The sequence below is a fragment of the Fusarium verticillioides genome, chromosome 7, assembly GCF_000149555.1.
Source record: "Fusarium verticillioides 7600 chromosome 7, whole genome shotgun sequence".
Lineage (NCBI taxonomy): Eukaryota > Fungi > Ascomycota > Sordariomycetes > Hypocreales > Nectriaceae > Fusarium > Fusarium verticillioides.
Genome location: NC_031681.1, coordinates 2,056,700 through 2,083,863, shown reverse-complemented (window position 1 = coordinate 2,083,863; position 27,164 = coordinate 2,056,700). Strand labels below are relative to the sequence as shown.

At 48.7% G+C, this 27,164-nt stretch overlaps 11 protein-coding genes across 15 annotated transcripts; 4 read left to right on the top strand and 7 right to left on the bottom strand.

Annotated features, from left to right (window-relative positions):
• Window positions 1-343: 343 nt before the first annotated feature.
• Window positions 344-658, top strand: FVEG_17020 (hypothetical protein; the record flags this gene model as incomplete). Its single annotated transcript, XM_018906261.1, has 1 exon — window positions 344-658. The coding sequence occupies one exon, from the start codon at window positions 344-346 to the stop codon at window positions 656-658; it is 315 nt and encodes a 104-aa protein (XP_018758991.1).
• A 236-nt stretch (window positions 659-894) lies between these two features.
• On the bottom strand, window positions 895-4,703 carry FVEG_11419 (pre-mRNA-splicing factor ATP-dependent RNA helicase prp43). Of its 3 annotated transcripts, none has more exons than XM_018900677.1 (3): window positions 2,406-4,687; window positions 2,186-2,333; window positions 895-2,083 (listed from the first exon to the last, which is right to left on the bottom strand). In XM_018900677.1, exons 1-2 carry the CDS (start codon window positions 4,590-4,592, stop codon window positions 2,217-2,219), a joined length of 2,304 nt encoding a protein of 767 aa, XP_018758988.1. In that variant the 5' UTR covers window positions 4,593-4,687; the 3' UTR covers window positions 895-2,083; window positions 2,186-2,216. The 3 variants fall into 3 exon arrangements, with proteins under 3 accessions (XP_018758988.1, XP_018758989.1, XP_018758987.1); XM_018900678.1 differs by having other exon boundaries at window positions 895-2,333; window positions 2,406-4,130; window positions 4,189-4,687; XM_018900676.1 differs by having other exon boundaries at window positions 895-2,333; window positions 2,406-4,703.
• Window positions 909-1,338, top strand: FVEG_17019 (hypothetical protein; the record flags this gene model as incomplete). Its single annotated transcript, XM_018906260.1, has 2 exons — window positions 909-920; window positions 997-1,338. 2 exons carry the CDS (start codon window positions 909-911, stop codon window positions 1,336-1,338), a joined length of 354 nt encoding a protein of 117 aa, XP_018758990.1.
• Window positions 4,704-5,177: 474 nt separating the features above from the next.
• FVEG_11418 (protein arginine N-methyltransferase 5) lies at window positions 5,178-8,217 on the top strand. The gene is made up of 4 exons (XM_018900675.1): window positions 5,178-5,575; window positions 5,678-6,287; window positions 6,341-7,758; window positions 7,807-8,217. The coding sequence occupies exons 1-4, from the start codon at window positions 5,438-5,440 to the stop codon at window positions 7,984-7,986; spliced, it is 2,346 nt and encodes a 781-aa protein (XP_018758986.1). The 5' UTR covers window positions 5,178-5,437; the 3' UTR covers window positions 7,987-8,217.
• A 309-nt stretch (window positions 8,218-8,526) lies between these two features.
• On the bottom strand, window positions 8,527-11,811 carry FVEG_11417 (hypothetical protein). 2 transcript variants are annotated; one of them, XM_018900674.1, is made up of 3 exons: window positions 10,759-11,811; window positions 9,127-10,679; window positions 8,527-9,041 (listed from the first exon to the last, which is right to left on the bottom strand). In XM_018900674.1, exons 1-2 carry the CDS (start codon window positions 10,847-10,849, stop codon window positions 10,363-10,365), a joined length of 408 nt encoding a protein of 135 aa, XP_018758985.1. In that variant the 5' UTR covers window positions 10,850-11,811; the 3' UTR covers window positions 8,527-9,041; window positions 9,127-10,362. The 2 variants fall into 2 exon arrangements, with proteins under 2 accessions (XP_018758985.1, XP_018758984.1); XM_018900673.1 differs by having other exon boundaries at window positions 8,527-10,679.
• A 3,063-nt stretch (window positions 11,812-14,874) lies between these two features.
• On the bottom strand, window positions 14,875-15,075 carry FVEG_11416 (hypothetical protein; the record flags this gene model as incomplete). Its single annotated transcript, XM_018900672.1, has 1 exon — window positions 14,875-15,075. One exon carries the CDS (start codon window positions 15,073-15,075, stop codon window positions 14,875-14,877), a length of 201 nt encoding a protein of 66 aa, XP_018758983.1.
• A 983-nt stretch (window positions 15,076-16,058) lies between these two features.
• Window positions 16,059-16,950, top strand: FVEG_11415 (hypothetical protein; the record flags this gene model as incomplete). The annotated part of the gene is made up of 2 exons (XM_018900671.1): window positions 16,059-16,357; window positions 16,410-16,950. 2 exons carry the CDS (start codon window positions 16,059-16,061, stop codon window positions 16,948-16,950), a joined length of 840 nt encoding a protein of 279 aa, XP_018758982.1.
• Window positions 16,951-17,740: 790 nt separating this feature from the next.
• On the bottom strand, window positions 17,741-18,745 carry FVEG_11414 (hypothetical protein; the record flags this gene model as incomplete). The annotated part of the gene is made up of 2 exons (XM_018900670.1): window positions 17,741-17,832; window positions 17,917-18,745. One exon carries the CDS (start codon window positions 18,743-18,745, stop codon window positions 18,356-18,358), a length of 390 nt encoding a protein of 129 aa, XP_018758981.1. The 3' UTR covers window positions 17,741-17,832; window positions 17,917-18,355.
• A 341-nt stretch (window positions 18,746-19,086) lies between these two features.
• Window positions 19,087-20,439, bottom strand: FVEG_17018 (hypothetical protein). Its single transcript, XM_018906259.1, has 2 exons — window positions 20,008-20,439; window positions 19,087-19,950 (listed from the first exon to the last, which is right to left on the bottom strand). Exons 1-2 carry the CDS (start codon window positions 20,291-20,293, stop codon window positions 19,934-19,936), a joined length of 303 nt encoding a protein of 100 aa, XP_018758980.1. The 5' UTR covers window positions 20,294-20,439; the 3' UTR covers window positions 19,087-19,933.
• A 229-nt stretch (window positions 20,440-20,668) lies between these two features.
• FVEG_11413 (hypothetical protein) lies at window positions 20,669-22,968 on the bottom strand. 2 transcript variants are annotated; one of them, XM_018900669.1, is made up of 4 exons: window positions 22,624-22,968; window positions 21,680-22,460; window positions 21,229-21,628; window positions 20,669-21,180 (listed from the first exon to the last, which is right to left on the bottom strand). In XM_018900669.1, the coding sequence occupies exons 2-4, from the start codon at window positions 22,326-22,328 to the stop codon at window positions 20,979-20,981; spliced, it is 1,251 nt and encodes a 416-aa protein (XP_018758979.1). In that variant the 5' UTR covers window positions 22,329-22,460; window positions 22,624-22,968; the 3' UTR covers window positions 20,669-20,978. The 2 variants fall into 2 exon arrangements, with proteins under 2 accessions (XP_018758979.1, XP_018758978.1); XM_018900668.1 differs by having other exon boundaries at window positions 21,680-22,968.
• A 382-nt stretch (window positions 22,969-23,350) lies between these two features.
• Window positions 23,351-26,256, bottom strand: FVEG_11412 (hypothetical protein). The gene is made up of 2 exons (XM_018900667.1): window positions 24,852-26,256; window positions 23,351-24,794 (listed from the first exon to the last, which is right to left on the bottom strand). Exons 1-2 carry the CDS (start codon window positions 25,230-25,232, stop codon window positions 23,601-23,603), a joined length of 1,575 nt encoding a protein of 524 aa, XP_018758977.1. The 5' UTR covers window positions 25,233-26,256; the 3' UTR covers window positions 23,351-23,600.
• Between the last annotated feature and the right edge of the window lie 908 nt (window positions 26,257-27,164).

Genomic DNA, 27,164 nt, shown 5'->3' with positions numbered 1-27,164 from the left:
AGGTTGCCATGATGCTCAACCACCCAGGAAGTGCCCTGCAGATGCCTACATACAGGTAATGCTCTCCATACTTTATTCTCCGGTCGGCACTGTCGTCTGCTTGAAGCTCGAGCCCTTCCACTGCATTGTATGCTCGAAAAGGAAGAGAGCTGCTGGAGCTCCCGTCAGAACATGTTCATTGATTGGACCACTTGTGAAGGTCTGAGCCGGGCAATTTGTTTGGCCCGTGGGATGATACCCTGATATTCCAAACCACGCCGAGATACACGTGGTGTTTCGCATCAGCTTTTCTCACTGATCTGCTATCGCCGGGCCATCCCTGGTTGGAGCAGTCTCAATCATTATGATAACCCGATTGACTTTACCGGGTGAAATTGAGGGATGCTACAACGGCTCTTTCTCACCCTTGTCATCGGATAATGGTATTGAATCGGTCATGAACGGCTCTGCTGACCTAAAACAGGTATTGATTTCGTCGGTAGTCAGTAGCCGGGTCTGTATGGAAGCAAACTTCGAGGTGGAACCCATAGGCCAAAGTTGGTGGTATTCTCTTCTTCTGATACATACGATCTCCTCACCTCGTATATCTGCCCTTTCATACACTCTTCCTCTCATTCGTCGTGGGGCAGGTATGGCTGGGAACAACAAGAATTCTTGAGAAGGAATCCGCACCCTTTGTGAAGACCGACCTGGCTTTACCTACCTATGTGTCTGTCCCACCGTATATCTGAAACAAACAGCCATCGCCGATTTTCCTTAGTTCAGTAGTCCGTACAATCGCGCTCGTTTTCTCTTTTGGCAGCCTTCGTCCACCGTCATTGGTGTCGAAATGTGGTAATGGAGGCAACATTACGGATTGTCGAAGCCTACAGTGTGAAAAGCTATACATAATATTTTGGCTGAGGTTGATGGCGTTGTTTGTGCGTTAACCTGACCGAGACGTTTCAAGGTTGATGATTGTTTCTCACTTATTTACACTGACATATCCGTACATAGTTACACTTCGTTTCCCTTCTTTTCGCTTCTTTTTGCTTTTTCCATCGATCTCCCGTCTTGCCCGCCTCCATAACCGATCTCGATGAGGGGAGCCCTGCTAGCTCCCCCATTTTATCGGCCCCTGGTCGCCCACATCCAGAACGAGCAGGCATTGACACACACATCGTCATCCCAAGAGAGAAGTACGTGAAAGGTGAGAAAACCTTGGGAAAATTGGGGTTGGATGGCCGAACCAACATCCAGACTGCATCGTCAAGCGCGGCGAGACGGATATGCAGGCCACCCTCCCTCCCTCTGCAGGGATGCCTTGTTTGTGTCTGCATCAGAGAAGCTTCATCCTGACAGACACAAGTACTGTACTCAGGCTATTTTGAGTCAAGCTTTGCTGACAGCTAAGCTGGCTGCCTAGTTGATTTGAGGCTGGGAGAAGAGGCAACAATGCAGTCAAGACAAACGCTCGAGCAACCAGAAGAGGTGTCGTGCATGAATGTTGCAGAACTGCGCAAGTGCCTGGAATTCGTTGATAATGTTTCATCTAGTTTGAAATACGGCCGGTGTGCTAACAATAGTTCTCTCTCCCACAACCTTTATTCAGTCCCAAGGTTATCTGTCGCCTCTTCTCTTTTTACCTCCACTCAAGATACAAGTAAAACAAGCCAAAAACGCCCGCATCCCTCCATTACACTCGCTCACACCCTCTTTTGGCAATCTAACGGTGCTGCAGGACTTTAAGACCCAATGGGCAAAGTGAAAGAGACCAATGGACCAGAGAGAGAGGGGCGCAACGAGGGGGAAACATTGAAGCATGAAATACCGTTTAAAAAACAAATCAACCGAGCAGCCAACCATGGAAGAAGTGGCTGATGCGCATACTTGTAAAACGCCGTGGTCAACCAGTCAACTTGCGAGGATGTGCAACTCCAGACCGGGATGAATCAGGGAGGGGAAGAGCTTTGTCAAGCTACATAGTAGTCGACAAACAAGACCTCTTCCCTACTCCCAGTAACAGAAATGTGTTTGTGTCTCGTCGGCCCCATGCAAGGCCGAGCCGCAATGGAGGGCCGCTTCCCGCACGTACATGGTAGGGCTAAGCATTGGATAAGCAAAGAGGTCGATCGATCACGTTTTGAATCCCTGCCCATGCCTTCATTGTCGATTTCTAGGGGACGTTTGGAGAGCCTTTCCTGACCTTTCTTTCATGGGCTCCTGAAGTGAGTACTTCATCGACCAGCCTTCATGGCTTCCTTGCGGCGCTTCTTCTCTGCAGCGCGTGCAAGAGAACGCTTAACGTCACCTTGCTCAAAGCTGTCGATATCGTAGTATGTAGGGGCAATTTCCTGCAAAAAGTGTTAGCGACTGTAAAATTGACACTCATAATGAAACGAGAGTCATCTGGAAGTATCACTTACCAATAACCACTCAGGCCGGATACCCGTACATGTTCGGATGTATTGCTTGGATGTCAAGACAAACTCATTGTAGAGGACCCAGTCAAACTCGGTGCGGAGGACAGTTGAGGGGTGAATCAACACAGCCTGGTCGTCCTTGACAGTGCGATAGAGCTTGCCTGAGCTCTCCTTCATGGCGACCTGCATGAAGAAACCGGCGAGCAGTGCGCGTCGAATGTTGGTATAGTAATTCTTGTCCTCGAATGGTGTCGACACAAGCTCCAAGCCATGCGTCTCCATGATGCGCTTGAGCTGAGCGCGAACGTTATCCGCACTTGAGAGATGTCGGTAGGAGAGGAAGTGCTCGTGGCACCACTGCTTGGCACTGTTGGGGTCAGATGTTGCCTGGCCCTTGAAAGCGTGGTAGGCGTTGAGCAGGGTGAGGTGGTCACCATCAGGATGCGCGAATTGAGCCTTCATCTCATCGGCGCGCTTTCGGTTGTTGGCAGGGCGAGTAAAGATTTGAGGAACTGAGAGAAGCGAGGTAATAGAGAGAATCTCGTTGGAGCAGTAGAACTCGGGAGACGAGATAAGCATGACCGCCAGAGCGGGATCAAGGGGGAATGCTGAGGCCATGCTGCCGAGAGTGGTCAGCTCACCATCGTCGTCAAGACAGGCAAGATAGTTGAGCTCCTCCAGGGCGCGCATCATGGTCTCGGGAGCGGGGGGGTCCATAAGATCGAAGTGAACAAGATCCTCCACACCAAGCTTCTTTAGCTCCAGAACGGTGTTGGCAAGGTTGGAGCGCAGAATCTCGGGATATGTTTGCTCAATAAGCTCCTTCTTGAATGCCTTCTCGGTGTACAGACGGAAACACTTTCCGGGCTTGGTACGACCAGCACGACCAGCACGCTGCTGGGCTGAAGCCTTGGAGATGGGCGAGACAAGAAGGGACTCGACACGGATACGAGGGTTGTAGATCTTCTGTTTGCTAAAACCAGGATCCACGACATAGACGATACCGTCGATAGTCAAACTAGTTTCGGCAATATTGGTGGAAACAATGACCTTGCGACCAGGACGACCGCCCTTGCGAATAGGCGGAGGGGCCTTGTCGAAGATGCGCTGTTGCTGGTGGGGAGGCAGGGTACCATATAGAGGGTAAACGGCGAGAGGACCAGCGTCGACCTCGCGCATCAGCTCATCAGCCTCGAGGCTGATCTTGCGACAAGCGTCCTCAATCTCGTCTTCACCAGTAAGGAAAAGCAAAACATCACCCTCAGGCTCTGAAGCGTGAATCTGGAGAACGGTTCTTATGGCGGCCTCGACGTAATCGCGCTCAGGCTCGGGGGTGTAAAAGATCTCGACAGGGTGTGTTCGACCGGGGACAGCGAGCAGGGGCGCATCGTTGAAATACTTTTGGAACTTTTGAGCATCGAGAGTAGCAGACATGATAATGATCTTGAGGTCGGGACGGCGCATAGAAATCTGCTTGAGCAGAGCCATGAGAATATCGGTCGCGAGAGTACGTTCGTGAGCCTCATCGAGAATGATACAACTGTAGCGAGACATCTCGTGGTCGTGCATGGCCTCGCGCAGAAGCATACCATCAGTCATGTACTTGAGCATAGTCTTAGGACCTGTCATGTCCTCGAAACGAATGCTGTAACCAACTTCCTCGCCTAGGGTGACGTCCATCTCGTCGGCGACACGCTGGGCGACCGACATGGCGGCGACTCGACGTGGCTGCGTACAGGCGATAAGCTTGCCGGTAAGATGAGGTAGCTCGTCGTAGACGACATACTGAGGAATTTGAGTAGTCTTTCCAGAACCTGTCTCACCGACAAAGACGAGAATCTGTGTTGAGTGATACTTGTCCAAAAACTCTTGTCGTTGCTTGTGGACCGGCAGATCGCGACGGCCCTGGAGAATCTGGAAGTACTTTTGCGAATGAGGTCGGCCGGTGAAAGGGTTCGACTCAGAGTCCTCAGCTTTTGAAGCCTGGGCAGCGGTAGTATGCTGCCTCTTCATACCGGCGAGAGGAGAGTCCGGCGAAGGCTCTGCGCCATTACCATTGCTGTTACCGTTGTCGTACATGTGAGCAAGGTAGGGGTTGTATTTCTCGTCCTCGCCGTCCTTCTTGGCCTTCTTTCGCGTAGATTCGTCGGCGTCGGCGCTTGAACGCTTTCCTCCCTTGATATCGGACATTATTTTCGGCGAGTGACGGGGAGAGGGTGTGAGAGAAAGTGGCGAGGCTGAAGCGGAAGGCCGTGGTGTTTTTGTTTCCTGCTCTGCTAACTTTTAGATGCTAGAAATTTTTGGCGGGCCTTGTTAGGCAGACTACGGAAGGAAAGAAAACTCAGGACCTTAACCCTAAGGGATAAAAATGCTTAGGTAAATTTAGCCTAAGCTTAGGGGACTCTCTACTTAGTTTATTTTGACACCGTATATCAAGGTTCGGTGTTTTCTTGCCGCCTGAGGGCAGATACTTATCGATAAGGATCCTTGTCGAACAGTGCATTAGATGTGTATGTGCCACTGGGTTATATGACGAGATGTAGCATATATGTGCGTGCTTGTAACATCGACTGTGGCATTGAAACTTTGAAGCTGTATCTGAGAATGATATCGCACTGAGTTTGTCAACGATTTTGCTGTAGGGGAGGCATTTACCAAACCTGAACCTGTTTCGCTTTACTGTTTAACTCAAAATGGGCGCACACTGTGCAAATTCAGGGTCTTTGCGAAGATCAACAGCTCCTTCTCTCGAGCTTGAAGCTCGAAACTCCAACCCGCAGGTTTCTGGAGATACTTCTTGCATACAAACAATACGAAGTTTCTTTATAGTACACGATCTGATTCTTAGCAATTTTTTGTCTACGACTCCTTTCCCCTCTACTCTTCTCTCCCACTTGGCACAACTGAACGATCTGGCTTGCTTTGGCGGGGTGAATTTACTCCACCACCAGAAATCTCAACTTTATTTGCTTGCTGTTTCTCCCTGCAAACTCCAACCGCAAACATCGTCTCCTGACGGACTCTAAGCTACAATCATGGCTTCTGACGACGCAGGCTTCGAAATGTCTGACAACTTTGGTCTTCAACGTCCCAATTTTCATATCGGATACCACGACTCAACGCGCGATGAGCCCCTCACCGATATGCAGTATGGCCATCTGCTGAACCATGGTGTAAGTCGCAAGCTTTCCACGCCAAAGACCTTTATATTCTATACATAATATATGGCATATACTCGTGAGGATGCTCGGGGCCACCGATTGACTCTTGGACAGCTAGCCTTTGCGACGACTCCCATCACAAACACTCACTTCCGAGACCGTGTCTTTGCTCTCGTTTCTGAGCATCTGTCCACACTATCCGAAAATGGGGAGAAGCCTACTGCCAGGGCAACTGGCTCACGAGCAGAGCCCATTTTGCCTCCTTTGACTCCCAAGGACACCGCTCTGTTCCCCAGCGCTGCTGTAAACACCTACACTGCAGTCATCAGCCCCTGGCTCGACCTTGGATCTTCTAACCCCATCATCTCAAGCATCTCCCGCCAGGTCCTCAACGTGGAGATCAACTATGCCAACTTTTGCGGTGTGAGGAGCATCATGATTCCTGCCCCTCGACAGGATGCTTCTATCGACGGCGGCAACCAAAGTCTTGCCCAATACGCACGAGCTGTCGAGGAGGCTCTCACAGTTGGGAACCGACTCACTTTCTTGATTCACATGCCTATGTATCGAGAGCCTGGCCTTGATGCAAAGACGGCCAACATCTCTTCCCTTGATGTTAAGACTCCAACCAAGACCGAAGGAAAGGAGATCGATCTTCTGGCCGCTTGGGATTCGTGGCATCACGTCCGAAGCGTCTGCAACTACAACACTAGACTCTTTGTTGGTACGCTCACATCAACCCCTGGAATCTTTCATGAATGCTAACCTGATAAAAAGCCTTGCAAATCCCGCGTGTTATGCCCGAGAAGGATCTTCAGGATCGATGGTTTGCTGAGCCTTTGCACTATCTTACATTCAGCCCTGCGACTTTCCAGGCCAACAAGGCTGGTTTCCCATCACTGTCTAAGCGCCACCAGAATCTCATATTCTCGTACATGCGCTTGAAGAATGTCCCATGGATTTTGCTTTGTGACGTTGGCCCTGATGTTTCACACCTTAAGGATGGTGAACAGTCTCTGCCAACCGCTCAAAACGATTTACCTAGCCTGGCCGAAGCTGAGGCTCAGGGACAGTCAAACAAGACCAAAAACAACGACTATATTTCATACCTGCGATGGCTCGAGGACCAACAGCCACCATTTAGCTACCTTGAGAGCCCAACCTTGACCAGCTTCCAAGACTGGCTTCAGTCACCTCTCCAGCCCCTGTCAGACAATCTCGAGTCAGCAACATATGAAGTCTTCGAGGGCGACCCCGTCAAGTATAGCCAGTACGAGATTGCCGTGTTTGAGGCTCTCACAGAATGGAAGGAACTCAAAAAACCCACCTCCAAGGACGGCAAGGTTGTCGTTGCTGTTGCTGGTTCTGGTCGTGGCCCTCTCGTTACTCGAGCACTCAAAGCGTCTGAGGATGCCGGTGTTCCCATCGATATGTGGGCGGTTGAGAAGAACCCCAACGCCTATGTCTACCTTTTGCGCCAGAATGACCTTGTCTGGGGTGGCAAGGTCAAGGTTGTCAAGACCGATATGCGAGCATGGAAGGGTCCTATCGTCTCCGAGGACGAGAATGGACCTGTATATGGCAAGGTTGATATTCTCATCTCTGAGCTTCTTGGTTCGTTCGGTGATAACGAGCTCTCTCCCGAATGTCTTGATGGAATCCAACATGTCATGTCCACACCACATGGAATCTCCATTCCCAGCTCTTACACCGCTCATCTGAGCCCCATCTCAACACCCAAGATCCACGCTGATATCCTCTCACGAGTTTCTGGAGATCCCAACGCTTTCGAGACACCTTGGGTTGTTCGCCTTTTTGCTCTCGACTTTGTTGCCGAGAAAGTGCCCAACAAGCCCAGATTTCAGGAAGCCTGGGAATTCTGTCACCCCATTCCCGAATCTTCACTCGCTGCCCTGGAGGCCAAGCGCTCTGGTGGCGTCGTGGGAGGTGGCGGCGGTAGCATGGCTGGTGCAGCTGGTGCCAATGACCACAACTCGCGATATACTCATCTCACCTTTGTCTGCCGGACAAGAGGTGTCACTCATGGGTTGGCGGGCTACTTTGAGTCGACTCTATATGAGTCTCAGATTCCAGAGAACAAGGGAGAGAAGATCGAAATCAGCACACACCCTGGGCGTATTGATGAGAAGAGCAAAGATATGATCTCTTGGTTCCCCATCTACTTCCCCCTGAAGGTGAGCTCCCTCTGCAGCAGGTATCGAAGCGTACTAACAGAATTACAGAACCCTCTCTACTTCCCAGCTGATACCGAGCTTGAGGTTAGCATGTGGCGACAGACAGATGATACCAAGGTGTGGTATGAATGGCTCGTCGAGGCTTTCACATGGGTCAGCCCAACAAGCCGTGTCAAGGTTGCTTCCTCAGATCTGTGCAGCAGTCGCCAAGTGGCATGCCTGATGTAGACGGATGACCTGGATTACGATGAGAAGGACTGGCTGGGATAAACGATGTGACGAAAGAAAAGTTTTGCTTATGAGTTTGAAAAGATTACAAGTCTTGGGGTTCGGAGACAGCTGTCGCTTGAATTGTCAAGCGGCTGTAGCTAATTTACATAACTGTTATTCGCATGATGGTTCACCGTTAGAGGAAATCACATAGAATATTGAAAACCGCTACGAAGCTGGAAGGACATCTTTAGCTTTGAATGTCTACATTGGCTGCCCTTGTGATGGAGTGAGTAACAGGCGATCAGCTCATGTATTGTGCACAATTCATGCTATTGCTCTGTCGACTGTAGTCCTGTATAAAACAACACTCAAGATCATTTCGATACACATGATGAGCATTGAGACATGTTGTCTGCCATAGTCTTCGCTGTTGGTCTATTCACATGCTATGTCATGTTCCACTAGACCGAGCTCGCTCTAATTGAAGTCGATGTCGGTCAACTTCCGATCAATGCACATGCTTTGTCTCACCTTGTAGGACACTTTACCTGGTCATTCAGGGAGTATAGGTGCCTGACAGATGTATCTACGGCTCGGTGGACGAGAAAGGTGATGATGCATACGGTGATACGAGACAAACTCATGGTTGATTCGCGATATACTCCTCGCCTCATGAGACATTTTATATGCAGAATTAACATGCCATGTTCAGGCATGAACAGAGTCGCAATGATCCTGTTGTCCGACAATATTTGACTTTATGAAACAAGCCTTCCCTTCCACCGATGAATTGTGCCCATCATGACATGTCCATGAGAGGCCATGGGAGCCATAGGAGTCTGTAATCACAGTACTGATTGTAACTGAAGCGCCTCTGACGCATGCTCATTACAAGATCTGGTAACAAGGCTTCTTCCTAGCCCCTTGAATGCTTCCCGTGGTATCTCGATACATACATTGGACTGTCTGGATATAGCAAGACGAGGCGACACACAAAACGCGGGGGAATTTAGATTAATTACGCCTTGATCGTCGCAGTGCACAAACCCCAGATTCTCAAGTAAAATTGCCTTTAACCTCATTAGTAACCGGCAAATAATTAACACACCACAAAGTAGAGTGAGGTACTGCCCTACGAGGCGGCTCTAGACTCACTCTCTCCTCATGGCCAGTCTAAGTCAAAAGCCGGTATAACCCGGCGTCCAAGCTCGCTCGCACCATTTCCATCGGCAAGACTCGGTCAAGCCCTGTAATATTTTAGAAGAATAATTATGGTGTCAAACGTCGTCATTCATCAATCCCATCCTTCTCCAATTCTTCATGTGGAGTTCGGGTTATTAATTTATTTTTTGACATTAGTTAACCAAGGTACGGATATATACTCATGAGAATCCCGGAGCCGGAGCCGGAACCGGGAACCGAATCATGCATGTATTTCCCCAGAAAGAGAAGGAAAAGGGAGCTTCATCAACAATTGACTTAGAGTAGACGCCGGTGGACACTAAGAGTCTGTGAATGAAAATCTTCTCAGGTCCCGGTTTAGGTGAAGAAGAGGAAGAGGAAGAGCCGGGCCCGGGTATGAACCGACTGGAAAACCCCTGGAAATAAACCAAGAGAATAGTTCGTGAGAAGACGGGTTCTGCAGATGCCAAGGATTGTACAACACCTGTTGACCAGGATGAGTGGCATGTCATGTTGCATACTTGTCATGACACTCGAAAAATATGGCAAGACATCAAGGTCAACACATATCACGGTAAAGACATAGGATATCGATGTAATAGTATAGACTTTTCCCCCTCTGGTATTGAATATTTCTGCCAAAAAAAACAACTCCTTTGCTTAACGCCGTGGTGCTCTGGTGCTCCTTGCTTGCTGTTAAAGCTTCGCAGGTAGGTCTCCAACTATCCAGAAAGAAATGGCGTTGACGCCAGTCGAGAACAAAAAGCACGGAGGTCGCAACGTTCTCCGCAGTCGGGGGGTATTCTCTATGTAAACCCGACTTATTTGCTTTTTCTCGTTTTCTCCCTCTTTCCTGGTGCATATACTAGCCCCTCGTTTCATATGACGCTCCTGGCGGCATAGTACCGTAGTGCCCTAAGTGGTATATCGAAGTGAACTGCAGTTGGAAACATGGTCCTGTTCTGCGTGTCTCGATGAGAAGGGTTTGCGTACCCCTCCCTAGAATGCACAGTGAAGTTGATCACTATGTGCATCGTCACTCGGCGTCCCCGTATACTATGTCGTGCAGGATATATGCTCCAGGCAGTAGGCTCTGGCTCTCGTCATAATCTGCGCGTCATCGTAGGCCTTCATTCGTTCATCCCGTCTTTTTTCCCTTTTCATCCCACCGCTCCACCTATAACTCCTCGCCTGTGGCGGGAGACATATTTAACCGAAGAGAGCAGCGCCGCCGGACTCGATAGCCTCGATCTCAGCGGCGTTGAGGGGAGTGCGGTGGAAGCGAGTGGGGAGCTCAGAGACGTCAAAGGCAACGCCCTGAGGAGGCTTGACGGAGCCGAGGGAGGCAGCGGGGGTTCCGCCGAAGCCAGACTTCTGGAGAGGACCGTGCTGCTGGACGTGGTCGCGGTAGGAGCTGAAGGACTTGTGGGTGGTGGCAGCATCGCCGTTTCCGTAGCCGGACCAGGACTCGGGGAGCTTCTCGACTCCGGAGGCAGGGTGAGGCTTGGGGGTGTGGTCGACGTTGGCTGCGGAGGACGGTGTTAGCTTATGCTGAGGGAAAATAGTAGACGGCATTGCTCAATACCAGCCAGCGGGTTGACATACAAGGAATGGTTCGAGGACCGAGGAACTTGATTAGAGGAGTACGCTCAGCGTGGACAGCAGCCTGTCGGAGGGCTCGAGTAGCAGAGAACATTGTGACGGATGTTTGGGTGGTTGGTGGTTGGTCGGGATAGTTCGGTAGACGTTGATGTTGATGAGGTCGACGAGTGAAGAGCGTGTTGCTTGCTAAGATGAGAGAAGACGAAGATGCAATGCAATTGGGTTAAGAAGAAGAAGAGGGAAGGGTCAAAGTGAGAGTCGAGAGTGGGAGAGGGCGCGATTATGTATTTGAGGAATTTTTTGGGTTGGGTTGGATGGGATGGAGTGAATGGAGGTTAGTTAGCTCAGGCCAAGGTAACTATCAGCCAAGCCCACCTCAGTCCAGGTCCTGGTTGTATGGACTGTACCGCGCCGAAGCGTGTGGTATGGATGGATGGCAACCCACGCACGCACAGACTCCAGAGACTCAACTCAGGTCACTTACAGGGAACGTCCCTAGGTAGGTTGTAGGCAGCTGCTAGTGGCTTCTGTTAGTGGCAGTCCCGTCAAAATGGCGCGAACTGGGCCCCAGCGGAGCTAAAAAGTTGAGAATCCACATCCAACAGGGAAAAAAACCTCGACACGACCAAGAGAGACAGACAGACAGACAGAGTGGGAAAAAACAGGCCACAATTGGTGGCATTGAGCTGCATGTCCACAGAACAACACGTTACCCACACCCAGAAATCAGAAGCAACTCTGCCCAAAGGAAGTAAAAGAGTGGGATGAGTTTGTTGACTTTCCCTCTTTCCCCAGTGGCACAGCAGAGACATCCAACGATAGAGTTGCCCAAAGACGTGGGATATGTACGTTAATCGACATGGGGGGTCATGGATGCTACAGCTACAGCTACAGCAGGGCCAAGGACTCCGCTACCTCGCATGTGCGTTCACTTGCATTTGCCATGAGAGAGGTAGCGAGAGAGGGGGACCAGATTTACTTGTGACAGTCCGTCTCCGATGGACGGCCTCAAGGAAGTTGATCATAAGTTGAGAGAGGATGGTGATCATCCCTCCACAAAACCCATCTTGCATGAGTCGAGACAAGTCGGTCATTGATCCTGTCGGCCGATATACCGTCCTGCATTACGGTACAACACTCCAGGTAATAGATGTCTGGGGTTAACGACCGGAGTTGGGCGGAATGGCGTGGTCCATCACCTTGAATCAACAGGGTCAAGCAGCCGTCTTCAAGGCTACAGCTTATTCACCTTGACGTCAAAGGTGAATAGACACTAACTAAAGCCAAGACAAATCCCCGAACCGATAACTCCAGGCACCGTAAGCAAATTCACCGGCATGCTCAAACCGAACCGAAAGTTGGAGTAGCTAATAATGCCCAACTTGATGCTATTCACCAAAACTACTACCCCAAACTCCGAACATGACCACCATCTTGACTGTAAGTTTACAACCCGATGCACACACATATTGATCATCTACCACTTGCCGTCTTGAACATCATGGCACTTGTTTGGAGAAGCTCTCCCCCTTTCCGCCTCAGGCTTACCATTCATACACCCCCTTCGCCTTTCCTCCGGGATTGGCAACAGAAACTCAGGAGGTTCGTTTGCGCGGGGGAACACACATTGCCTTTTTGGGAGAGAATGCTCGTCTGGGGCACGGCGTCCGGGGGAGAGTTTTGAATGTGTGGTTGGTGGAGGAGGTGGGTAGACTAGAGACTACCTAACCTTAGAAAGCGGACAAATGGGCGCGTCTGCGAGTGATGATCGTTTCTCAAGTCAAGACGAGGCTAGAGGGTCTTGTCCTCCACCACTCTGCTGTCTGTATGTACATCTGCTACGGCACATGGCTATGCTGGTCTGTACAGCACAAGCGAGGAGCTCCGTGCCGTGCCCGTGCCATCCGAGGCTGGTCATTGACGCGATCTCACCAAACAAAGGCCTCAGTCCTCAAGGGAAATAAAAGCTACGGCCACGTCCATGTCATTGCTGGACCCTACCTACGTAATTGAGGTGCTCCCCCCCCTGGTCTGGACTCCAAACGCGAAACGTTGTTGCGCTGTGTGAGTTTAGCTGCCGCTCTATGCGGAGCGGAGAGGAGCGGAGGCACATGGTCTAGGCAGAGCTAATGTAGGGCCTAAGACGCCGACATACAAGCGTGAAAAGACCAGCGTTACAAATTGGAGAGGAGGGCCAGACTCTAGAGGAGGGAGGTAGGTAATACGGGGAGAGTGTTAATGCCGAATAGCGAAGGATTCAGCGAGCATTGGAAATCATCTTGATTGATAATGGCATTCGGGGTTGGTTACAGACTTATCTGTTTACAGATACTTACGACTCAAGACTATGACAGAATGAGGACAAGTGAACTAAACATTTAATTACATCATGTACAAATCGTAAGACGTGGCATTCGTCCCCCCGCGGCCTTTGGTCTTTGCAGTTGCTGTGATTGATGCTGTTGAAAAATAAAATAGTTGATATCTGTGAATCAAGATGGCGTTTTGACCAATCCCGTGTCGAGAACAGGCTATGACAGATTCAGATTACATGTGGTTTATGAGTTAAAAAAAAAAAAAAAAGAAAGATACGTACTCAGCCTCCACTGTCCGAGTCGCATCTCCTGTCCCGGGCCTGGGGGAGCATCGCTAATAAGAAGAATGTACAGTACGTGGTGGATTTGGTAGGAGAGTCCGACAGATGTAACGAAATGTCTCTTCATTACCTAGGTAGGGATGAATGTCATTATACAATGGGTGTTGCTTTGAAGTTATTGTTTGATCAGGTCTGAATGATTACTGACGACATATGAGAATGGCATCTAATCCCGATGCTCTTCACTGCAGACAAGACAACTGATTCTGGATAGACATACTCTTGAGGTGGTTGACCTCGCGTAATACTTCCAAAGGCAAAAGGCCCGATCCTCCATCCATTGCCAATTTTCACTCGTTGTTTCAAAGATCCTGTTCCTCCTCCTCCTTCGCCTCACTCAACCTCAACCTTACTTTTACTTTCGCTGTCTTTTCGAGAGCGCTTACACCGGGATCCGGCATCGGGCGTGGAATGGTCTGTGCTTGTTCTATCCGTACTATTCCATGCATCGTGTCACTTTGAGAGCTCCCATTGGATCTGTTGGATTAGCTTATTTCGTGCCTCACATCAGGTTCCCGCTCCTTGTCCTCTTGGGGTAATTCCGCTGGCACGTGAAATCGAAGGAGGAGGTTTCCTCTCGTGGTGGAAATTTCGAGCTCGAATCTCGACTTTTCATCCTTTGGTTTTGTATGTGATGGCACCGTCTAGTAGCCATGAGTGCATTGTTGGTCCTCCTTGACATTGAAGAGACAGAATCATAGTCAGACCGTTATTTCAATCTATGGTGTAGACAATGAAAATAATAAGAGAATGGTTGACAAGCAATTGACCACAGGACAACCCTATTGTTGTTGTTGTTGTTGTTGTTGTTCTCACTACTGAAGCTTCCATCTCTTCATCAGAGTTGGACAAATTCACAGAAATATCTGTCTGTGTGCTGCTGCCCCTCTAGACCGATAAGATAACGAGCTTCTACCAATCATATCCTCAACTTCCCATCTGGGGAAGCCGCCTAGCCAATACCTGGCTGGTCAGTCCACAGCAACCCCCTGTAATCAACTACAAAGAGGCTGTTGCCACTGTAGACATCTCGACTTACACATAAACATCCATTCATCCATGGATATCTAAGCCCCCCAACTGTTGGGACCAACCAGGCGTTGACTTTGTCCATGTCTGGTATCTTCTGAGTGGAAATCGAAGCGTTTCCCCCAAAAGCACATCACGGCCATCTTAGGCACTGTCTGCTTCAATCTCCCGACAAGATATGACCTCCCATTCTCGACTGGAACATAAATCGCCGGGACGAGTTCAAGAAGCTCTTTTCAACCTAGATGTGCAACGGTACTCAGTTTCGATGTATTTTCCTGGACAGCATAGAGAAGGAGAGTTTTTCGCGCCAGGCTGTAAATTGATCGTTCTAAAGAGGTCCAGGAAAGACATGAGTGAGCCATTCGAGCTGAGAAATGCCTCTTGGCTCACTGAAATGAAAGGAGCAATAGATCTAGAATGATGTAGTATCTTTAGTGTTTTCTCTGAAGGGAGGGCGATGCACGTAAAGACGAGATTGCTTTGGAGCGTGGAAACCCATGGTACTCAAGAGGAGGGTTAGGAGAGCCTGGTTGTACCTGGGCGGAGACTATGCCAATGTTTTTTTTTAGACGGCAACACAATAAGATAGGGGATCTCGCACTTGTGAGCCTGCCTGTCAAGTCAAGATTCATTCCCTCCAAGCATTGCCCGGACTCTGCAGGAGGAGAAACTCATCGGGCACTCGAGGAGGTGAACTCTCATCGCATCTGCGGTAGCGCCAACAACCCGTCGGGAAATATAAATAGAGATATTTGCTAGATTCTGTGGACTAAAAGAGAGTCACTTGAACTCACAAACGACCAAATAACTCGAAATATATGTGCCGCCCACTTCCTGTCGAGCTTCGTGAACATGCATGATCTCTCCCGACGGGACTGCCATTGTGTGCAGAATCCGGGCTCCATGATTAGAGAATGCGGATTATAGCTTATAGAATCATCAGGATTGATCAGTAAATTATGCCGGATTGACTTACAGGTGAGGGCTGGTTTTAAGTATGGTTCACATTGTTCTTAGAAGGAGAGGACAGCCTCAAGTTCGAACGAATAATCTGCAAGCTGCATCATGTAGAACCACAGAAATGCTGAAACAGCGACTCTTACAGGAAGATATTAGGGTTTATTCTCTTCGCATGTCAAGTTATTCAGCTGGTGTGTTTAGAGCTGAGGTAGTGACTTTGAAAACCCAGATGCTGCCTGAAAGTAGCCCCTGAAACGGCTTACAGCGAGGCTGGCTCGAAGTGATGGTATGACAGAGGTTCTTAGTGAATAAGAAGACTAAACTCATCAGCATGTAATCGAAGGGTAAGCAAGTGTTATATGTAGCAAGGTAAGTAAATGAATTTAGGGACTGGCAAGGCAAGGCTCGGGCTGATTTTCAGTGAATTTAAATGAAGAAAGCAAGGCATCCTGTAGGCATATATGATAAATAAGTCAACTCAGCATGTTCAGGCACCGGCAAACACTGCCATGGATCTACCTACTTTTTGAACAGGCCCTAAATGTCTATAATGTCTTCCCATAACTCTATTCCTCACTCTTCTCATTTTCTCCTCCATCCTTTCCGTTTCGCATCATCGTACCACTACCACAAAACTCTCACGAACCCCCCCAACATGGGGCTAGAGTTCGAGAAGGGCAATGCCCAGAGGAACTCCTTGTTCTTTACGAAGCTATCCCCAGAGCTCAGACGGCAAACCTTCATCTATCTATTTGGAGAGTCAAAAGTGCACATCAAGTTTCTTCACAGCAGTGAGCAACTCAAGCGTGAGGGTCATCCTAAATATTCGAGGATCCCGGGGTGGTATCACTGCGTTTGTAGAAAAGGGTTGAAAGCACCTATCCATCCACACTCAGAAGAAGACCACAAATGGTGTTTTCTGTCGGCGAACATTGTGTTTACCTGCAAATGGGCGTGAGTATAATGCATCAGATATGATGATTGAGTTCAAGCTGACAGACTGCAGCTATCAGAGCGGTCTTCCTGTGCTCTATCGCACCAACAAACTCATTCTCGATAATCCGCAGGATTACACAATGTTCAGCTCCTGGTTCAACGCCAAGCAGAAATATATTCGATCAATCAGCTTGCATCTCGAATGCCCGGCCGTTTACGATGCTCGCGAGGGTCTCTGCCACTTGTCCACTGCATTGCCTAAATCCTTGCTACTACATCGCCTGGAAGTACGAATGCTCCTCCCTGGTATTAGAGCTCACCATGGGAGCTTGGAGAGGGACAGTCAATTGATGTTGAGATGTCTTAGAATGTTCCTTCGGGGTGGTCTCAGCAAGGGCAAGGTTGAACTACTCGTGTTGCATCTACCGGAAGCTATGAAAGAGATTGTGGAAGGCGATAAACAAGCCGATGCTACGATTTGGGAAAATACCGAATGCCATTTCGAGCCCGATAATGGCCCAGCAGAAGGAGAGGCAGAGGAAGAAGAAGACCCAGAGTCCGATGACGAGAACCATGGTCTCTATATCTTTCCCACACAAGGCGACTTCTGATAACATGAATCAACCATAGCAGCTGAGCGAAACCGTTATGGTTTAACTTCTAAAGCTGTACATATGAGCCTCCATAGCCAAGCCATCCTTCTTTGATTTCTTGGATGGAGCCATTCAAGGTTACTGTTGACAATACAGTGGTTAATGTAATTTTGTACACCGACATTGGAATAAGTGACGGTTCTAGCTCGTGCGTGCAATGAAGTGACTGCGAAGGCCTTATTCAAAGGACCAAACCGTGTAAGGCGTGAATTCAGCAGAGATGTCTCCTTATCCTCTGCCACAAACTGTTCATTAATGGACAATCCGGTTTCACTCACTGATCAGAATCTTGATGCCCTGATTATGAGCTATTATGCATTGGAATTTCTATTTCCCTCTTCTTCTCTTTTTCCTTTTCTCCTCATCCTTCTTGTCCTGGATCCCCTCAGAACCATCAAGCCTCTTTGAGCCAACCTCAACTGTCAACTACCAAGTTAGACATCTGAAAAAGTATGTACTATGATGAAGCAAAGAAGCTTGGGACAACTACGTATGGCCTAAGAGCACACTGACCTAAGTATCATCCAGCTTATGAAAGCTTAGCCAAACTTTTGTGTTCTTGGGAATAACTTGCATAAGTCTTTTCACCAGGTAAGACTACGGTCTTCCTACTTTGACCATGCAGCAATCCTCTCGGTTGCAGCAATATGGAGAGGCTCCCAAGAAGTCACTATTCTTCACCAAGCTCAATCGCGATATTAGGCGACTTATCTACCGCGAGCTTCTCGCATCGCCCATCGCCCATATCCATGTATTCTACGAACGAAGGATCCATGGTGCCGAATGTCGTCGAATGGAATGTATGTATGGCGGAAAGATACACACCAACATACTCTTAACCTGTAAAGCGGCGTAAGCGTATTCTTATAAGTTTACATGGTGAATAGATCGACTGACTTGGACAGCTTCAACGAGGGAGCATACCTTTTTTATCAACTTAACACATTCTATTTCAACACACTATCCGACGCCGTCGATTTCTTTGCGTACATACCAACGGCGATAGTCCGCCACATTCGATCTTACGAGTTTGAGTGCCTCTTTACAGGTGGTGAACAAAAGCCCATCCCAGACTTTGATGTGCTGATTTCGACTCTGGATCGCTACCTTGTGCGTGACAATGTCAAGGTCGAGCTTGTCATTTTATTACCACATTTTTCGTTCTATCACTATATGCACTTCACTCAAGCCTGCAAAGAAAACACTGTTGAAGCGCTATGGCGATTTCTCGCACTTCCAAAGCTGAGTGCTGCTTTCGTCATCCTGCCTCGCGGCTTTGAGGAAGAGGTGCAGAAGATGTTGGAGACTTCGGGTCCTAACATCTCGTTTCATTGCCGCAATAAACCGCCATATGGCAGTGATTCTAGGGGGCTACCATGTCATTGGCTTCACGTATGCCGTCGGGGCCTTCTTCACTGTACTTCTTCCCACCCTCAAGCACATCAGTAACCCCATGAATGGCATTCTGCAGCCAGTACTGCGTTCCGTTTGGAGTTGCGAGGGTCTTGGCCACGACGCCATCTCCGACCAGGTACTTCTCATCCAGCGTCCCCAAGTACAGATCAAATATTGGGGTGTAATCAGCTGAGCGCCATGCGATTGACGTACCGCAGTCACCGCAGAAACCACGGAACCGACCTGGCGAGGAAATGTACTCTTTGAATGTCAGGAAAGTGTTTAGTGCTGTGCTAATTTGCTTAGGGGATATGACAAGGAATTGGGCGACCAGGGAAGGTGTCCACTTGCGACACATTGTACCTGTTTTGTGTTCGCTAGTTATTATGGAGTCTCTTGATAGGAATAGACATACATTGGCATGCTGATGACTATTTGTAAGTGAGTTGGCTCAAGTGACTAGAGATAATCCAGGCACAGCTCACAATTGGTGGCCATGGGTACTCTGCGTTAAAGTTGACGGTGTACCGAATGGCACCACAGAGACATCCGCCTGTGATAACCGAAGGGGGATCCTGGTTGTTATCGTTTATGATGATATTGCAGTGTGCGAAATAGATGATGTGGGGGGTTAGAATATATAATAGTCAAAGGCCATTGATACGAAACCCGAAATGCCATCGGTTTAGGCCTTGATGTGTATGAGGAATCAGAACCGAGTGGATGATATTCCCGTGCATCCAAGACAACCAATCATGGTTTGGCAGACACATGAAGGCCCTGTACACACTCAACTCTGGTCCTACTTTCATAAGAGCGAGTGAACGGGCAAAAGTGTAGTTTAACCTCGAGATCTTGCACCCAGAGAGCTGCCCAGTTATGGGTTGTATACCTATGTACACGAGGACTCAACCTTTCTTGGGTACCTTACTACCTAGTCTGCTTCCAGGTACTGTTACTTGTCACTGTAATTCTTCATCAACCTGGTCATTGCTCTCACCATCAGTTGAAGCTTCGTCATCTTGTTCCCCCTCGGAAGACGAGCCATAGCGGCTCGGAGGCTTGTGAGAACACATGTTAAGCTTCAGCCCTGCCTCTAGCTTTTCTGACCGTATTCCCTTCAGAAGTTCCGAGAAGCCATTCATGCCACAACCAGATTCACACAAGTGACCCGCCCATTGCCAACAAGCGTCTCAAGTCCGGCTTTAATAGTCTCGCCCTCAAGTCTTTTGCTCTCAGCAGTGTGTGTGTGTGTGTGTGTGTGTGTGCCAGGGCTCCCTGTTGCTCATATCCACATGAAAGCGCAATTTGAGATCTTGCTTCATCTTTGACAGAGTATGGCACAGCATTGTGAACTTTATGGGCTGTGGTCTTCCCGTCTTTTCAAGCTCGCTTCCATAGCAGACCAGATCGTTGAATTCGATCGATACTTGAGTATCGATGTGTGTGAGTAAATGATTCAGATCAGGAGCAATTTGATGTCTTTGAAACTCCATAAATGCACTCATAACTTCAATCTCGAAAGTATTTGACTGATAAAGAATCTTTATACCTTGCTCGAAGCTACCAGCAGTATGGCTATTAGTAATAGTCGCAGTGAGCACAAGATGGATGACTTACGCTCGCTCGCAAGTAAGAATGAACCTCGATGATAATTAAGATTTCCGATATCCATCTTCTTCTTCATAATGGAAAGGTAGACATGCCCTTCGAAACAATGAAAATGCGTCCATCGAAGGCTTGCCTTCGGCCCCCGAGCGTTGCCGTTCGGCTGCGGAGCGCATTCAATATGGAGTCTGCGTTTGCCAAACAAGTTGATCAAGACCATGTCATAAACTTCTGGCGGGACATTGAAGAAAAATGGAGACTGGTTCTGCAGCGAGTAATCGGTGAATCTGATAGCCATTATGCTATATCGAGTGGAATGAAAGTTGGTTCAGGAGAGTTAGATGAGGATATGGCTCACGGGGATGTGAGAGAAACGCTAGAAACGAGATGCGGGCAGCGAAGTCAACAGACATTAATAACTACAGCATGCGGCTAGAATAACAGGCCAAGTTATTTGCAGATCAATTAGTGGTTGGCTCAATATATATGTAACATCAACTTCTGCACGTTGGTTCAAACCATTAATGGTCCGCCGCCAATTGTTGTGATTGGGTGTAATATACCACCAACCCTGTCTCTGATCAACACCTTGCAGTTAATTACGATTCATAGCATAGCCACACAAGCATCGAGGTTGTCACTGAAAATGAATGAATAGTCTGGGATCCTAGATAGAGCGACGAAGACGAACCGATTTCTATTTCCCCCCTCCGAAGTATCTGATGTTGAAGATTGGGACAAATTGTATATCAATTATTTAACCGAACTTCTCTTGCAAGCATGAAGAATCTTGAGGGCCTCACAGGGATCTATCTAGTGATCCAAAATTGTACACGCATCATTTGTCATGGCCCATACCAAACCCCCAAGCAATGAAACAGTTTGGCCCCTCTATGATAATCCAGTGCGCATTGTGTGCAGCTATACAACACTCTCATTCTTCCTCGCATAATTCCATTGCTAATAATGAAAACGATGACCTCTCAATTCCTCTTACGAACGACATCCCGAACAATGTTCCTACACTCACTCGGTTCCTCAAAAACATGCCATGCTTCAACCGGTACGTTCTTGAATGCCTTTTCAAATCTCTCCAGCTGGTTCTTCTCTTCAATGCCAATAGCAGCGACATCTGTGGCCTTGCGGATGAGTATCATCTTGACCCAGCCTGGGAACGTTCGATAGCTACAAGCGAATTAGTCAAGAGGCACTATATCAGTGCGGGCTACTTACATCTCGCCATATGCCTCGGGATCGGATTGTGTCGAGTCGCCGATGAGAATGAGTTTTCTTTTTGGTAGCCACGAGTGAATCTTCTTCATGCGATCTGCCTTGTACTCCTCAGTTCCCATTGTCAGCGCCGACAACAAGCCAGCTACGGTACGCCAGCTCGAATCTCGGAGTATCAATGTGCCTTGCGGGAAGTAGCGATCTCGGAATTCTCGAAGAAGAGGGTACAGGTTGTACGGGGATGCTGAGAGGTAGAACCAAGGAGTATCGCGAGGAAGAAGAGTCTGAAGCTCTGAGTAAAGCTCTGGCATGCCAGGAACCGGTGTTGGCTCGTCGACAAAGGTGGTCTTGAGGATGCCTAGTGGATCGCTGGTCAAGGTGACTTTGATGGTGTCGTCGACATCTGAGCCATGTTAGTCTGTATGGCTGATAGCATGTGACTGAAGGAACGTACCGGATATGATGGCCCAACCCTCAGGTCCAGCATAGTAAGTCTGCATGTCATGAAGCCCTTGAGTGCCTTGGGATACCAACGCCGTAGCATCAACTACCGACCCCTTACGGGCGTGATGAAGAGGCTCAACGCTCGTGGTAATACCATTAATACTCGTCGGTCCCAACTTAATCTCCTTCTTCTTATGCTCGATCCAGAAAACTCTCGCTGCTTGAATATCCCAGAGGAACGGGATGATTCTCTTCTCGATAACATCGCGTTCGGCCGCATCGTCCGCCAACCCCAACGTTGAAGCAACTCCAGACACTATATCCGCCACGCGACACTTAGGCTCGTTCTCGAATACTGCAGCGACAAACTCGGCCTCCCACTGGTCGGTCTCGGGGTTTCGGTACGCCGTGTTATCCATCAACCACACTATATCGCCAGCATCGACGGCTTTTCCGAAGGGGTTCCATTGTGCAAAGCGTGAGAGCCAGGCTGAGACATTGACAGGTGCTGAGAGAGCAGCAGCTTGTGTCTTTTGAAAAGCAGCGGATTTGGGATCGGGCAGATCGTGCTCGATCTTGTCAAAGTTTCGGGTCTTTCGAGTGCGCAGTTGCATATCGGCTGCGAAAGCGCTTGGATCAAAGTCTAGTTTGTCCGCCATCTTGGAATACGATAACGAGCTAAAGATATATACTATAGGATGAGTTGCCTTGGGGAGGCAAATGAGGTCTCGTGCTGTATGAGTCCTAGGAGCAGCGAGGCTGTATCAGGAGCCGCAAGGTCTCGTGGATGTCTAGGTCAGGTTTCAGGGCGTGAAAGTGCAAAAAAACAGGCAGCGAGACAATGATTTATGTTTAAGGTACCTAACTCTCGAGGAGGCGGTCCCATGGATTACAAGAGAATAGAAGGTCCAGGGTCTCAGTCACAGGAGGAAAGCGCGTGTGTTAAGGACTTACCGGCAGCTCAGGTCTTGGCTTTAATATACGTGACCTCATACATATGAAGATCAAATCAATAGTGCAGGAAATTGTTTATAGAGGCTGCGACGTGCTTTGTTTAAGGTCTTGGACTTGTGACGTCGCTGCGTGATACTAGCGACGCCGATCTCCTAGGTTTGTGGGGGTGGAGATTTACCCGCGTGGGCGCTATTCCTAGAAGAATGACCCGTCCAAAGCCAAGATTGGAGCGTTTGACTGTGGCTTGTAGTGGGCTGTGCTATAATTCTGTTAAAAACAGGAGTTGGGGGCCTTAGAGTGTGTTCATGTTGGCATCATATTTACAGTTGACCTCTCGGATGTTGGATTTGCCAGGCGAGAGACGACCCTTGTAGTGATCGATCGAGGAGGTTACAGGGGCTAGATCAACTGCCGTATTACGTCACATCCTTAACTCGACTCGACCCGACTCAACTGTTGGATCATGAGATAGCCGTCCAATGTACATATGACCAAGCCAGAACAAGAACGGGCATTAAACTCTGCAGGTTAGAATTAACCTCTTTGGCGATCGACCAACTTTAACTTGATCTCTTCCCTACCGGTCTTCACGTTTTATGGTGTCCTGGTAGTAGATCTGGCCAGCATCGAGCCGGCGATCTCGGCGTTGTGAGAGCCCCTTGTCAGCCCCTCAAGGTTCGGCCCGTACGTCAGGAACAGACTTTGTAGTCACTGATGGGGCTCGTAGCGTTGTCAAATTCGTACTGGCATTTGTACGGTAGCTTATACATATGGAGATGCTCGTTCTCCATCTTATCGATAAAGCGATTCTATCTACCTACTCCCAAACGCCATCCATCCATCCATCCATCCATCCTGTCTTTAATCATATATGCATTTCCATGTCTCTATCCACCGGGTATCAGTCAATACCAACGCAATGCAAAGCAATGTCAAATGCAAACTGGAAACCAATTGATCATACACGCTTGCTTGAACTACCATCCCCCGTATAACCAACCCTTCTTCTTCTGTGCATTGAACAGCTCGTCTTTGATTTCTTGCACAACTGCTTGAACTGTGCCCTTCATGGCCCTTTCGCTTATCGTCAACGAGTCGTAGAATAAATGGTCGTTCTCAACGGCACAGTCAGCCGTGACCTTGTCCTGATCGATAGTGAGATCAGACATGTCAGCCTTGACACACGAAGTCCAGACATCCGCGAATCGCATCGTCGCGTTTGGTGACATTGTACCACGTCCTCGCAGATCTACCACCGCGGCATGCTGCATCTCACCCTCTGTCATCGCATCGAGAAGCACCTTTCCAATGTCCACCGCCAACCCGTTACGCATGGGGTATGGAGCTTGGATAACACGCTCGTCTTCGTATGTCTTCTTCGCCGAGTCTTTTGTGTCTTCGCTGTGCTCAACTGGCTCAACACTCTCGGCTCTCTTGCTCTTATTCATGCTTGATGCCTTGTCCTCAGAAGCCGGCTTCTGGGGTTTCTTGGTCGATCTCTCAATCCACTCAGCAACTGCAAAATCCACCTCTTGATTCCAGTATTTGGTCAGTTCCGCGGCATTTCGGGTATGCTCTACTACGCTATTGGGTACTGGTGGCGCCTTTCGAGCTTGCCACGCCGGTGTCAAGGACACATCGAATATCATAGGCGCGATAATGCGAAAGCTCTCGAACTTGCGTTTGTCGACACTATCTAGAGCGCCGGGTGCGGTCAGCTCTCTGATCTGGGTTTCGGTCGCATTCGTCCAAAAGTCCGAGTACGCGATGGAAGTTGGGTCTAGTGACCGCTCGTAGAGTATTTCAGCCTGGTCAAGGATAACCCTCGCCATATCTGTAATAATATCTTCCGACTTTGTCCTTGGCATTGCGGCCATGTTCCAGATTTCCCAAGTGCCGAAGCTGAAGATCCAGAGCGTTTCGCGCGGGGGGGTTTCAGGTGGTGGCATCGCGAGGAAGGTCTTCACTTGGCTGGCTAAGTCAGGGACTTTTTCTGGAGTTGGGTACTGTTTGGAAATGAAGTTGTAGTCGAAGGCTGGCTTCTTCTTCACGTCTGTATGTTTTGTGATGTTGAGAAGGTCCTTGACGCCTTTTTGATGGAGTTCGTTGCTGGTGAGGCCCCGGTTTGGTCGGCCATCTGGTACAAATGAGAGATAAGAATTGCAGTTAAGCTAATGATCTGTTAGTAAGTAAGATCTATAACACAATTTCGAGCTTTGGCAACTAACCTCATCACATAATTCTTCTGTCCATGTTTTGCGTCGGGGATCTTTGACATTACCCATGACATCAGGGGATCCAAACACCACGATCCGCAAATTCGATTCAGGTTCTGGCTCATGTCTACCCCAAGAAAATAATCCAGTGGAGCCGTTCCTGAGTTGTCCACCTGATAGTCGATTTGGTAATACGCCGAAGATCAGAAAGGTGGTGAAGAAGAGGGCAGCGATCTGAAGGATAAGTTTGGGCGCGCCGCGCCAAACCCGAGTAGAGCAAAAGATGACAAGATTCTTTCCGCCGAGTCTACCCATGACAGAATCTTGACTGTCACGACGACTTGGTAGTTGATGATCGAGCTCTGCGGGTGATTTCCATCGTGCTTGAAACATGATGCGCTAGAGTCGAGCGAGTAGAAGCGACTAATAAGAGAAAAAAGGCACGGCGATTTCAAGTACTGATGCGGGCCATGGGCAAAATGTATATGTCGTATGGTGTTAATGTGGCTGAGAAATTGTAGATAGAAATAGGACAAGTCTAGAACTAGAAAATGCAAATCCTATGCCGATGATCGGTGGTGGACGCCCAATTCGTGGAAGTAGCCTCTCAAAGTGATTGAGTGCACGCTCTAAGTAAAGAGGAATGTTGCCGGTGGGAAGCAGTGATTAACTTTGAACGAGGCGTTTCGAAAGCAGGACGGGATGAGAAGCTAGAAACGGCTTTCAGGGGAGATGTTGTAGAGCCCGAGTGAAGGCTACCTTATGATAGGGCGTTATGCGAGGGTCAGGAGTCTAAGACGAGAGAGTTTGAGGTTGACAGGAGCAACACCTAGAACAGGCCGAGATGAGAGGCTATTGCGAAAATAAGGCTGCGCTGTAGTTAAATAAGACGAAATGAAGGATAGAATTTTATGGGGGAATAAGCGATTGATTTATCAGGGATACGCCTCGGGGTCGATAAGTCTAACGGTTACGCTTCTACTTAAACTAAAACTGAGATAACAAGTGCAGTACATAAGTAACTAAACCTCCGATGAAATCGATGCAACAACAGTCATTGCCAAGCCGAGTCTCATCACAACTTGTTGCGTGGCCAAGACCTCTCACAGACTTGGTATCGCGGGATGTGGTGAGCCTAAAGCGATTCAGGAAAGGGAGGACAAGGCAGAGACGAGAGATTAGAGGCATCCTTGTTTGGGAGGGTGGATTTCCATGTGGCCAAGAGAATGTATTAGCGAATCTCATCGAATTGTCTCTCCTGACCTGAATCTTTCGAGACGATTGAAGCCAGCAAGAAACGTCACGTCACGTCACGGTTACAGCGGGATCCGGCCGGCGCCCCTGTACCCACATCCCGGTGCCGTCTTCCGGCCTCGTCATCCGTGGCAGCAACGTTGTTCTCCCACTTGACTACAACCCGTTGTTGTTTCTTTTGAATCTGGCCCCTTCTTCATCTTTGTTAAGTTAAATTAGTCCCAAGAAATGCGTCGTCAGCAGTGGAGTCTGAGCCTCCCCCCAGACCCAGTCCCCGGCCTAGCCAAGTCAAAGTCAGGCTAGGGCCGAAGCCACGGGCGAGCACAGGCCAAGAATCTCAACTTCCAGAACCTGACGTGAGTTCTATCTATTGTTGATGGTTTGTGGGGAAGTAAGTGATTAAGTGCAACTCAGCCGTTGATCACTGAGTGATGTGCTGCAAGTTTGCTCCAGTGTTTGCTTCTCATAAGCCGCAACCGGTAATAACGCACGAGACAAACTTGATGCCTCCCAAGGTAACGATGCACCCGGTTGATCACCAACGGATATTGTATTACACAAATACCATATACAATCACTTTGTCTTTACGTCCTCTTTCATCAAGCATCGATGTCATTGTCTTCATTACTTACTGCCAAAGTAACAGAAACTCTACGTCATAATTATTTCCCCACGTTCGGAGCACTCGGTTACGCCAGATATAATTTGATGAGTGCCCAGCCTCTACCGCCTAGGTTTTACCAGTAATCGGCTCATGATGAGGTCTGCCCAGGAATCCTACTGCCTACAAGTCTTGGAAGCCCCGGCAAAAGATCCAGTCTCTGTGCTACACTGTTTAGATTAGATAGACAAAAGAAGTTTTATAGTAATAACAATGTGCCCCAAGCTTTTCCCAAACACAAAACAAATATCTTCAAGCAGAGACCACGGGCCGAGCAAGCCATTGCCAAGAACCACCACATATCAAAATGGTCTAGAATAAACGGTCCTCTCCAACATTCCTCACATTCAACTAGTATTGGTTCTTTTATTTCCGTCCGTCAGTGAGAACTGAATGCCGTAATTCCGAC

Excerpts from the sequence above, each read along its gene's own strand:
- FVEG_11419 (XM_018900676.1), bottom strand. The coding sequence starts at position 4,592 with ATGTCCGATATCAAGGGAGGAAAGCGTTCAAGCGCCGACGCCGACGAA. Across the intron at positions 2,334-2,405 it reads TCCGGCCTGAGTGGTTATTG|GAAATTGCCCCTACATACTA; the intron begins GTAAGTGATACT and ends CACTTTTTGCAG.
- FVEG_11418 (XM_018900675.1), top strand. The coding sequence starts at position 5,438 with ATGGCTTCTGACGACGCAGGCTTCGAAATGTCTGACAACTTTGGTCTT. Across the intron at positions 5,576-5,677 it reads GCCATCTGCTGAACCATGGT|CTAGCCTTTGCGACGACTCC; the intron begins GTAAGTCGCAAG and ends ACTCTTGGACAG. Across the intron at positions 7,759-7,806 it reads CCATCTACTTCCCCCTGAAG|AACCCTCTCTACTTCCCAGC; the intron begins GTGAGCTCCCTC and ends ACAGAATTACAG.
- FVEG_11417 (XM_018900673.1), bottom strand. The coding sequence starts at position 10,849 with ATGTTCTCTGCTACTCGAGCCCTCCGACAGGCTGCTGTCCACGCTGAG. Across the intron at positions 10,680-10,758 it reads CGGTCCTCGAACCATTCCTT|CCAACGTCGACCACACCCCC; the intron begins GTATGTCAACCC and ends CGTCCTCCGCAG.
- FVEG_17018 (XM_018906259.1), bottom strand. The coding sequence starts at position 20,293 with ATGGCTATCAGATTCACCGATTACTCGCTGCAGAACCAGTCTCCATTT.
- FVEG_11413 (XM_018900668.1), bottom strand. The coding sequence starts at position 22,328 with ATGGCGGACAAACTAGACTTTGATCCAAGCGCTTTCGCAGCCGATATG. Across the intron at positions 21,629-21,679 it reads GGGTTGGGCCATCATATCCG|ATGTCGACGACACCATCAAA; the intron begins GTACGTTCCTTC and ends AACATGGCTCAG. Across the intron at positions 21,181-21,228 it reads CCCGAGGCATATGGCGAGAT|CTATCGAACGTTCCCAGGCT; the intron begins GTAAGTAGCCCG and ends ATTCGCTTGTAG.
- FVEG_11412 (XM_018900667.1), bottom strand. The coding sequence starts at position 25,232 with ATGTTTCAAGCACGATGGAAATCACCCGCAGAGCTCGATCATCAACTA. Across the intron at positions 24,795-24,851 it reads CAGAAGAATTATGTGATGAG|CTTAACTGCAATTCTTATCT; the intron begins GTTAGTTGCCAA and ends ACAGATCATTAG.